The sequence below is a fragment of the Lampris incognitus genome, chromosome 6 (assembly GCF_029633865.1).
Source record: "Lampris incognitus isolate fLamInc1 chromosome 6, fLamInc1.hap2, whole genome shotgun sequence".
Classification (NCBI taxonomy): Eukaryota; Metazoa; Chordata; class Actinopteri; order Lampriformes; family Lampridae; genus Lampris; species Lampris incognitus.
The window spans coordinates 48,494,682-48,506,972 of record NC_079216.1 but is presented as its reverse complement, the minus strand read 5'-3'; the positions used below and the strand labels follow the sequence as shown (position 1 = coordinate 48,506,972).

The 12,291-nt window shown below is 44.1% G+C and overlaps 1 protein-coding gene across 6 annotated transcripts in view; it reads left to right on the top strand.

The window, feature by feature from the left end:
• Positions 1-12,291, top strand: part of ppp6r3 (protein phosphatase 6, regulatory subunit 3) — a 109,414-nt gene that overhangs the window by 51,820 nt on the left and 45,303 nt on the right. For all 6 annotated transcript variants that reach the window (XM_056282741.1, XM_056282740.1, XM_056282739.1 and 3 more), the window contains exon 11: positions 8,935-9,093. In XM_056282741.1, the coding sequence (XP_056138716.1) occupies positions 8,935-9,093 (159 nt within the window). The remainder of the gene's footprint in view (positions 1-8,934; positions 9,094-12,291) is intronic.

Here is a 12,291-nt window from a genome sequence, read left to right as displayed (position 1 = left end):
TTCTACTATCTGTAAATCAACATTGGCACGAAAGAGTGCAACAGCTGCGTCATTGCATGTTTCATGGAACCTTGCTAAAGCTAAGAAGCCATTTGGTGATGCTGACTTGGTTAAATGCGTGCAGTTGTTACGGTTGGTGAAGTTTTAAGTCACGGTGAGAAAAACAAGAAAACAGTTGTGGAGCTATTAAAGCAGATGCCATTGTCGGCTAACACAGGAACAAGAAGAGTAACCCTTTTAGCAGAGTGTTTTTCCAATCTACTCACCGATTTGAAGAAAGCAGATGCCATATCACTAGCCATAGACTCGTCCTGTAACCGAACCGATATGGAACAACTATCTGTTTGCAAGATTTTTTGATGGGAAGACCTTTCGAGAAGAGTTACTTTGTTTGCTTCCTCTTCCTGGGGTGCACAAATGGGGAAATCATCTTTAATGAATTAACACAGTTCTTTGAGAAGAATGGCTTGGATGAGAGCAAAATTGTGTCCATTGTCACTGATGGGGCTCCATCAATGGGGGGACAACACAAGGGCTTGGTAAGCAGGCTTGCCACTGTTAACCCTGCACTCTTAGCATTTCATTGCATTATTCACAAATCAATGTTGTCCACTAAACTGTGTGGGGTAATGAAAGAGGCGATGAATACTGTGACAAGACTGGTAAATTTCATTCGCGAGAGTTCTAGTCTGCAACTGCCTTTTCAGAGCTTTGCTGGAGGAAATGTCAGTGGAACACAAGGATCTTCTGCTGCATAATGATGTTCGCTGGCTGAGCAAAGGCCATGTGTGGGAGAGGGTGTGCGACCTGCGCGATGAGCTTGTGTCATTTTTATCTGGACTTCAGGTCTAAAAAGCCTAAGAATATCAGAGGTTTTTAAGTGAAAATAAGGTGATGGCATATGCTATTTTTTGTGTAATATCATGTCTCATCTAAATCACCTTAATCTGCAATTACTAGGCAAGAACCACGCTGTTGCAGACATGTATGAGGCGGTTGAAGCTCTCCGGTCAAAGCTGAACCTTTTGGAGAGAGACATTCACGGGAGAAAGTTGCATTTTCATGTCTGTGGGAGCATTGCGAGAACAACGAAATGGGGGAGGATCCAGCGATGAAGAATTTCATGACAAGCCTGACAGAAAACTTTCAAGGAACGATTTGAAAGCTCCCTTAAACTCTCGGTTGACATCCTCCTCATCCTGAGACAGCCGTTCTCTGTTTTGGCTGATGGCCACTGGACTGCAGAGGCCAAAATGCTGGTACCTTTCATAGATGAGGCAACTCTTCAGATGGAGGTATGGAGATGGGAACATCTGATTTAGTCCATGGGCCAGACGATATTTCGGTACACTCAAGGTGGCAAAACTTACTTATAATTTTTGAAAGGATCCATGTCTGTAGATGATATTTTGGTATGATAACCATTCCTGAGTGGCAGCTGTATCACAGTTATCAGCTCATGAAGTTAACCACCCACTAAACTAAATTGCATTTTAGACGCTGGTGCATATCCTGGTTTAGCCTCATGGTCAGGACATTTTTCAATGTTCTATAATATTGTCTTTGGTATCATTTTAAAGGGGACCTTCTTAGCTTTCATTCAAGCCCTGTTGTGGATGTTTCTCACAAATATAGAGGTCACTTGAGCTCTTCAACCCGTCAATAACACACATCTTTCTGCAATTTTCGCCTAAACTATATACTTTCTTTTAGCCCTGTGGCATCTAGGAATATCAGGGACACAAAACACAAAAACTGGAATACTGACAGGACTGTAAAGATTCAGGAAATGTATAATATACCCATACTATTTCATTGTGTGAGGTGATTGTGAGCCTTAAATGAGAACTAGACCAAAGCCAGTTAGGTCACAAACTGGTCTCTATACATTTGTTTAAATACACAATCAAAATACATGATAAAAAGGAATACCATAGTGAGGTAATGAACTATTTTAATATTTTAAACAACATTGACATTTACATATACTTAGTCAATGATACATGTAATCCCATATCATTAGTGGGTATATGTAATGGTAATGGGTAGGGTAATGGGTATATGTGAATATGGTTACATTATTGTTATCAAGCTCTGGGTAACCAAGTCCAGAATCAACATCCTGTGCATCAATAGACTACTACCACAGTAATACCATCAGAATCATCACACTGTCATTCATCAAACTGCTCGTTTCTCTCATCATCTGACTCCCCAAGTTCAAAGTCCAGTTCTGGACCATCCTGCTGTTTTTGGTTACTGCAGGTCTGTAACCTGCACATGTCTGTGCATGGAAGTCCATTTGACAGGCACATGCAGCTTGGCATTTTGCATGAATGCACACACTTGCATGTTAGCATTTCCAAGACCACATCTGGTGCAGGTGGGGAGCGCATCCAGTAAATGGCCAGCTTGCCTTCATCGTCTGTCCATCCATACTCAGTAGGGCTTGGCACCACAGGGTTAGCCTGCAGACAGCACTTCCATATTGCTGCCTGATAGTTGGCTCGTTGAACATGCATAAAGAGACAGTCTCTACATGGTGGCAGCTGGCTGGACTCAACCTCTCCCCTTTTGGTGCAGAAGAGCTGGTAACGCAGTTTGTTCACCTCGGCAGTGCTGCTATTAGCAACATACATCCGACAGGTGAACTGCTCAATTTTCTGGAACAGCTCATCACTCACATTCCATGTCTGTCCCAGTTGACTAAAAGTCTCTTGGCAGGAAGTGTGCTTTCTCACTATCTTCAGGGCATTCAGCTTCCCTCGACCAGCGAATGCACTGACAGTGTCACAGCCTGTGAAGGCATGTAAGCCAATTAGGCTGTCACAGATGCTGTCTCCAAGTGAACTTGCCAGTTTGGTGATGTCGACAAACCGTGTGCGGTTCTGAGTCCCACACTTCTGGTAGATGGGACAGGTGATGTCCTTCTGGAAGCCAAGACAAAGCACCATGACATCAGTGTCCTCAGCTGTGATGATAACTGACTTTGAGCCTGCATTTGCTGCATGCAGGAGCAGACGGGTGTCAGCTTCTTCATGTGTGGAGTGCAGTTCTGCTGCTTCCTCACACCCATCTTCTGTCAACTTGTAGCAGGTTTCCTCACAGGTCATGTACAACACCTTGCCATGCAGCATAGCTCTGTATCGTGGGAGTTTCCACTCTTCCACCAGAAACTTGATGAGACTGGTCTTGTTGGAGGAACTGCACAGAAATTTTCTCCACTGCTGGACGTGGTGTCCCCCTGCAAGATTCTTGTACTGGAGAGTGATGTCTCCACCCCGGTTCAGTCGTTCAGCATCTTTGATCGAAGTCTGGTGATAGACATCAAAAACAACATCAATCCTCCCACTCTGTGCTCCCTCATGGAGGACCTGGGTCAAGGCTGACTGTGCCACCTGTGCAAAGGTTTTGTTGTTGCCATTCATTTTTTGGACCAGGCTCATCCCATCAATGATGGAAGTAGATGGGATTGGGATGTCTTCTGCAGGAGATGCATTCTTTTCAAGCTCTCTGGCAAGTGCAGCCTTGTTTGTTTTTCGTAAGGACCCATCAGCATTTGCCAGTGCCCATGGTAGTGGGCCCAATGGGTAGGCAAGGACATCCTTCAGATTCACCTTCCTGCTTTCAGCCACCAGGATCATGTGACTGAAAAGGTTTCTATCTGCCTTCAGAACCACATCCTGTGCTTTCTTTCCATGAGCTTGTTTTGTGCTGACATTGGAGAATGTTTTCAGACTTTGCTTGGTCATCTTGTCGTGGAATTTCACAGGTGGTGGGTCTGCATCTAACCTTGTTTGCTGGAATGCTTGGTAGGCCTCTTCTCCTTTCTCAAGAGCTCTCAAGAGATCTATGGTCACATCAGGTGGAGCCATGTTGCCAGTGGAGAGGCTAACCAAATCAATCTCATCAGGGGACATAGGATTGAGCCAGTTATTCTCCATAAGGTCCATGAGAGACTGGACATCTGCTTCATCTCTCTTGATCCTTGGACTCTGTAGATCTGGATGAGACCATTTGCACCTGCCTTGACCTGTCAGGTCTCTCAGCTGTCTGAGGTACATGCTTCTATACTCAGCTGTGAGATAATATTTGGTCACAGCTCCTGGCTTCAAGCTGAATCCCTTTGTCCCTCCAGCTGTTTGGGTGTCTTTGTTCACCGTTTCTTCTATAGCTTGGTCAACAGGGATTCGGCCAAAGGGATTGGTGGAGCCCAGTTGGACTGAGAAGCCTCCTTCCATGAATTCTGTGTACACATCTGGGTGTGTGATGGGCAGCTCAGACATCTGAGCGTAGTAGTAGGGGAGGTAGCGTGCATAATTCATCCTGTCATAAGCAAAGCACCATGGGATCATTGCTCGAATGCTAGCCAAGTGTAGCATCCAGTCTCCCTCTCTGGATGCTCGGATGAGCCCCAACAAGATTTCAACCATGTCCAAATAGGACATCCAGAAGTTCGAGAGGCTGCCGTTTCCACCTCTAAGGAACTCACGGTAGACTTCAAATAGATACATGATGCGTGTACAAGAGCTGTTCTCGAGGACCTCCTTCAAAGCATGTTGTGAGACTTCTTTCCCAAGGCTGTCAATGGTCTTCAGTGTCTCATTCAGGTGAACCATGTCATTCCTGTGAGTTTCTTCCAACCAGGACAGGAAACCATTTAAGGTCAGTCGCATGAGAGCCTCATACAGGAGCTTGTGTAGTCGCACTGCCCTGTTGTACTTGCGGCCATCCATAACACCAGCAATTGAGCCTTCTGCAATCATGCCAGACTCAATGCAGAGGTCTTTGAGTCCAGCATCTTGGAAACGCTTTCCTATTGCCAGCAGTGTGCAGATGGTGTGGAATACCCCAAGCCTAACGATGATATCATGGAACTTGTCATGGTGTTTCCATGTGATCTCGACAGCCTTCGCATACAGGGCTTGGTCAAAGACACAGACAATCTTCCTCAGGCCTAAGCACTGCATGATGCTCAGTGACTGGTTAAGCACCTCGTTGACAGTAGACATTTGTGTCGCTGGAGCATTGATGGTAGGCAGATAGCCTATATTGTCGGGGATGACCGTCATCTCTCCTCGAGTCAGGATGTTGAAGCCTGTCCAGCTGCTGACTGACTGTTCTTCTTGTTGTGACATGCGTGCTAGGACCCAAAGAAGGTTTTTCTCTCTGGCAAGCTTAGTATTGGCTGCAGTATCGGCATCTGACTTTTTGCTTTGTGGTGGCCCTACCCGTTGTCCAGCATTGTAAGTTGGTAACATTGGTGGGGGTCCATCAATGCTTCTCTTCTTTGTTTTGGGAACAGTGGGCATGGGTTGGACAGGAAGTGGGTTGACTGGCGTTGCTTGCACCGCAATCCCATTGACTCTGTGAGATGTTCCCTCACCACTGACAGTTTCTTCAAGACGGTCGATATTGTCCCAGGCTAAAGTTGTGAATATGCCAGGATGGATGTTAGCTGGAAGGGCAATGCCACTCCCTGATGATGAGAGTTTCTGGAGACACAGGGCAGTGTTGATCTCTTCCATCTGTGAATAGGACACACTGTGACCAAGTCGGTTGAGGATGTTTATCAACTCTACATTTCCTGTCAAAGATTTGACACTGAATGGCAGAACAATGTGCTTGGAAGGCTTGGTATTTCCACATGTCACTGCATATACTATGTCATGGCCAAATGTCTGCAGAAGGCACTGCACTCTCTGGGATGCATGATCAGGATCATTTGAGCCTGTGAGTAGAGAGTACAGGAAGATAATGAGCGACCCTGGAATGGTAGGACATTCTGCTTCTGGTTTGACTTCAGGCGGCCAGGTTTGAGGAACATCTTGACTCTTAATGTCTGCTCTCAATTTGATGGCTGCTTTGGCTATAACATCTTGTGCACTGACACTTTTCAGGGTCTGCAGCTCCCTTTTGAGAGACTGATTTTCTTTGGCAAGTTCCCTCATGGACAAGTTATCGGGATAGAGGAGGAATTTTCCTTTCTCATCAGGGAATATCTGCAAGGCTCCAGCAAACTCACTCTCCAGGTTTCGCCTTATGTGCTTCTTGGTTGATTCCTTGACTTGGGCAATGCCTTGGGAGTTCATTGAAGCTACCAGTCTAGAAGAGAGATCAGTCATTGTCATCACTTGAGGATTGCCAAAAAGCTCCATCCTGATGAAGAGGAACAGCTCATTGTATGCCTTATTCACAGCAGCTTCATACTGGGCTGCAGCATCATCATCTTCATTGCTGGCAACCTCTCCTTTGGAAACCTCTTCTTTGGTGTAAAGTCTATAGCATGACCTGTGGTAGTGCCCTTCAGCTGCTACAAGGTCTCTACTCACAATGGCAAGGATTCTGCTGTCCCTTTTCTTTGTGGCTGCACTCCTGATCTTTGCATCAGCTCGCAGTTCTCGACACTGCACCAGTACTTCTCTCGTATTCTGTCTCTTGGAATATTTGCTGTTTTTCTGACAAAATATGCACTCTGCATCATAAGTCCTAGATGTACTTGGAGCATGTCGAGCTACTCTCTTAGATTGTTTCTCTTCAGCAGAGACACAACTTTTCTTTTCTTTTGCAAGGAGGCCATCAAGAATTTGCTTCATAGTGAAGATACTGCGACACTTTCTGTGGTAGTAGATTGCTGGAATCTGTCCCTCAGGAATGTCTTTTGCCAGTTTCAAAACTGGTGCTTGATTTCGTATCTGAGCTGCCCTGAGCAGAGTTCTCCATGAGTCGACACTTTGTAGTGAAACCAGCTTATCTGTATCATCAGAACAGTGGATAATGCACTCCACCCGTGGGCGCTTTGGTATTGGGTAAAAACTTGCTTGTTCACCAGTGGCCATATTCAGTCAGTTTTCACCTGCCACATACAAACAAATACATGTAACTTAGGTGTATGAACACTACTAAAACAAAGTTTACTTTGCTTCACCAGCGTCATATTACCATTATTTATCTTACATAGCCACAAATAGATACATTACCTAGTTGCTATGCAACAGCTGTATTTTGTCCACATGAGGCCGCTAAAATCAACACAAGATGAAAGTTCCTCGTAGCCACTTTAACTAATCATATTAACATATACATTAAAAGAACATGCTAACATTATTGGAAATGAGCTTACAATCTTCTCCAGAGTGAGACAAGAAGATAGATACCAGTTTCCTCTATATGTGTTTAGTAGAAAGCTATCTGGCTGCACGTTAGCCTAGCTTAGCACAATGAATGGAAGTACACAGTACTGGTTATCCTTGGTTGTTGGCCAACTAAGAACTGTCCCAGAGTTTAAGCTAGGCTAATCAGTACCAGGGGTGTTGAAATGCTATATTTGTAAAAATCTGGGCAAATACACAATCGTGAGAGGCACAGAAACAGGTTTCCTGAAAGAAAAATGAAATAGCTGCTCATTTGGAAAGGTTATCATGTATTATTTTACTTCTGTTAGTGTACCAAATAAAATGGCACCAGTGAAGTTGTGTCACCTTGGGTGATATCGATATCTGGTCTGACCCAAGGACTAACTGGCTTTGGTCTAGTTAGTTTCTTAGTAATAATGCCCTTCTAATTTAAGGTTCACAATCACCTCACACAATGAAATAGTATGGGTATATTATACATTTCCTGAATCTTTACAGTCCTGTGAGTATTCCAGTTTTTGTGTTTTGTGTCCCTGATATTCCTAGATGCCACAGGGCTAAAAGAAAGTATATAGTTTAGGCGAACATTGCAGAAAGATGTGTGTTATTGATGGGTTGAAGAGCTCAAGTGACCTCTATATTTGTGAGAAATATCCACAACAGGGCTTGAATGAAAGCTAAGAAGGTCCCCTTTAAAATGATACCAAAGACAATATTATAGAACATTGAAAAATGTCCTGACCATGAGGCTAAACCAGGATATGCACCAGCGTCTAAAATGCAATTTACTTTAGGGGGTGGTTAACTTCATGAGCTGATAACTGTGATACAGCTGCCACTCAGGAATGGTTATCATACCAAAATATCATCTACAGACATGGATCCTTTCAAAAATTATAAGTAAGTTTTGCCACCTTGAGTGTACCGAAATAGGAAATTTTGGACTCTGGCCCATGGACTAATTTGCTCAGAGCACAACACAGGGACGTTGGGGTGAGTGACTTTTGGATCAATGTGGTTCCCCAAGCTCGATTCAGAAACATGAGAGCTATTGCAGTGCTCCTACTCACAATTTTCCCCTCCACGTACACGTGAGTCATCGTTTTCTTCAATGAACTCAATCAAGAACCAGGAAAGGAACAGACTCTCCAATGCACATCTTGGCTAGTGCCTCAGCCTTGCCACAACAGAATACAGGCCCGACATTAGAAGGATTGCCTCATACTGTCACGCTCACTTCTCTCACTGATTGGTGAATGAACATCCATTTATTTTTGTCCGTTTGTCCATAATTGAATGGTTGGTTTTGGACTTATTTTGTTTCAAGAGTACATTTTTTTTTGTGTGACCCTCAACACAGGCTTTGAGAATCCCAGGCCTGAATTATTACTACTACTAATAATAACAATGATAATAATTAGAGTAATTAATAATAGCTGCAACAAAATCTGCACATAAAACAACTTTTACTGGTGCAATGGGTGGGGGGAAACCTGAACGTGTTGGCCCTTGACTTGACATGCATGACATGATTTGGCCCTTGGGTAAAACTAATTGGGGAACTCTGATCTAGGATCACACCAAGGCTCTTAGCGTGAGCGGTAGCAACAGCAATGGGGATTGAGCAAATATTAGTTTTTGAGAGTGTAGATTTAGTGCCAATGAGGAGTAGCTCAGTTTTACTACTGTTGAATTTGTCATCCATATCTGTATATCATCCATAGTTGACTGCTTTGCTCATTTAATGTTTTTTTGTTTTCTTTTTCATTTCCCTCCTATTTCCCCTCTCTAACTCCAGGACATGTATTTCAAATACATCTGGAACAACTTCCTTCATATCCAGGTGGAAATCTGCACAGCTATGATTCTGGCCATGCCACCAGCCTCCACAAACAGGCCTGACAACCAGACAGACACAGAGCAGGATCACGTCAGGGAAAGCATTCTCATCAGACATGTGAGATTGAATTAATGTTTGCATCCATTTCAACGTTTTAAAGTCTTTCAAAAATGTCAAACTCAACAAACAGAAAAGATTTAACTTATTGAAGGAAAACGCCCATTTCACGCCGTGGCCATCTTGGATTAAAAAAAACAAGTGGTGGGAACTTAGCCACGCCCCCTTCTTACTCAATCGGAAATCAATGCAGCCGGGGCCAGCAGCAAACATGGTTTGGACTACCAACCTCGAGCACCTACAGTCATTTACCACAATATGACAACTAAGCTGGATCTTTTCTTTTTCGAGTACTTTCTGCCTCTCCTGTGCCAGTGAGGAGAGACACACACACAGGGCTGTATTCAAAGAAGGACTCGCTACCAACTCAAATCATCAATTGTTTACTAAACTAAGATAGTGATTGCTCATCTCAAGGTGTGGGCTGAAAAATGGAACTGTACTGAAATGAAGTTAAATATGTTTCAATCTATCTAAGGTTTGTGTGCACTATTTTCTTATCAGCTGAATTTAACAAAGGTTTAAAACAGTGGTCCCTGAAAATTTGTTAGGAGAGCACACACAGTCCACAGTTGGTTGACTGTTCCACTTAGTGAAAGGGGTATGACTCCATCAAAAATGTGGTACTCCTTTATGCGTCTCATTGACCGTTCGACGTGTATTCTCAAGCCAGCAATACTCTGTGTGTCTGTGAGCTCATCACAGCTAAACTGTCCACTTGGGCCTAAAAATGCAGGGATGACAAGTTTTACATCTATTTCATCGAGCAGGTCTTTGATAAGGAAGCCCTTATCGGCCATGACCTCATCACCTGACTCTAAGAGGTCCAGAACACCTGACCTCTTAGTTATCTCCTTATCAGAAATACATCCTGTGTATAGATTACTTACCAGGCTAAGTGACCCTGAGGGAGTGATCCCAATTAGGGATTTCAGTGTAGTGTTACTTTTATAATGGGAGTATGTCATGGTGTTCAAAACCTTCGAATTAGCTGTCTCAATGCGGATCTCAGTGCAGTCTAGTATCACTCTTGTGTTTGGGTAGAATTCCCTGAATACTGGTGGCATTAGCTCGTCTACTGCTGCTCTACTAGGCCATATTGGGAGGGTCCCTAACCTAAAGAGCAAATAGTTGGCCCACGTCGTACAGTTCCTGCTGACTGTGGCCGGCGATACATTGAATCGTACAGATAAATCCAGAGCAAAAAAGCCCTGCCTCACATGGCACAAGAACAGGAAAAACTGATCAATCAGCAATAAATGCTCTGCATGGAAGCCAGACACAGAAATGTGTTCTAGGTTATGGCTGTTCCTTTGCATTTGAGTCCATCGCACCATGGACTCTGCAGTAGGCTGTAAAGCTAGGAAGAGTGCTTTGAGGGTGTGGTAATCCTTAAAACCAGTGTAAAACCTGATCAGATTGGGCGCACGCTGGAAGCGTTCTAGACCAAAACGCTCACTTTTCAGCTTTTTATTTTCGTCCTCCAGGAAAGCGATGCGTTTCTTTACTGCGTCAAGCTGGTCTTCCACAGAAAGCGGCTTCACGTCGTAGTCATGATCAGGTAGAGTCGCCCAAACCTCACTGGACACATGAGGATATGTCATACATGTGGGAAGCAATATAAATCCACACATTTTCCTGTTATCAAGATGATGTGTCAGAACAGATCTATCCACTATTGAAAGATTAGTGAATATATATATATATATATATACACTCACCGGCCACTTTATTAGGCACACCTGTCCAACTGCTTGTTAATGCAAATTTCTAATCAGCCAATCACATGGCAGCAGCTCAATGCATTTAGGCATGTAGACATGGTCAAGACGATCTGCTGCAGTTCAAACCGAGCATCAGAATGGGGAAAAAAGGTGATTTAATTGACTTTGAACGTGGCATGGTTGTTGGTGCCAGACGGGCTGGTCTGAGTATTTCAGAAACTGCTGATCTACTGGGATTTTCACACACAACCATCTCTAGGGTTTATAGAGAATGGCCCGAAAAAGAGAAAATATCCAGTGAGCGGCAGTTCTGTGGGCGAAAATGCCTTGTTGATGCCAGAGGTCAGAGGAGAATGGCCAGACTGGTTCGAGCTGACAGAAAGGCAACAGTAACTCAAATAACCACTCATTACAACCGAGGTATGCAGAAGAGCATCTCTGAACGCACAACACGTCGAACCTTGAGGCAGATGGGCTACAGCAGCAGAAGACCACACTGGGTGCCACTCCTGTCAGCTAAGAACAGGAAACTGAGGCTACAATTCGCACAGGCTCACCAAAATTGGACAATAGAAGATTGGAAAAACGTTGCCTGGTCTGATGAGTCTCGATTTCTGCTGCGACATTCGGATGGTAGGGTCAGAATTTGGCATCAACAACATGAAAGCATGGATCCATCCTGCCTTGTATCAACGGTTCAGGCTGGTGGTGGTGGTGTAATGGTGTGGGGGATATTTTCTTGGCACACTTTGGGCCCCTTAGTACCAATTGAGCATCATGTCAATGCCACAGCCTACCTGACTATTGTTGCTGTCCATGTCCATCCCTTTATGACCACAGTGTTCCCATCTTCTGATGGCTACTTCCAGCAGGATAACGCGCCATGTCATAAAGCTCGAATCATCTCAGACTGGTTTCTTGAACATGACAATGAGTTCACTGTACTCAAATGGCCTCCACAGTCACCAGATCTCAATCCAATAGAGCACCTTTGGGATGTGGTGGACCGGGAGATTCGCATCATGGATGTGCAGCCAACAAATCTGCAGCAACTGCGTGATGCTATCATGTCAATATGGACCAAACTCTCTGAGGAATGTTTCCAGTACCTTGTTGAATCTATGCCACGAAGGATTAAGGCAGTTCTGAAGGCAAAAGGGGGTCCAACCCAGTACTAGCAAGGTGTACCTAATAAAGTGGCCAGTGAGTGTATATATATATTAAACAATGCAGTTTTGAAAAATTGTATTGTACTGACAGTAACAACTCACCTATCTCCCTCATGTTCCTCTTCATGTTCCTCTTCATCTTCTTCCGCTATTAAGTCACCAATGCGACTAAAAACAGGAGCAAACATTTTTCAACGTCAAACTTCTGTCTCCCTTCTAATGTTTTAGTCACAGTGAAACTGGTCACCCCAATATTATTTAACGGGCTGTACATGGTGCAGCCTCTGCAGCTCAATGCATACAGT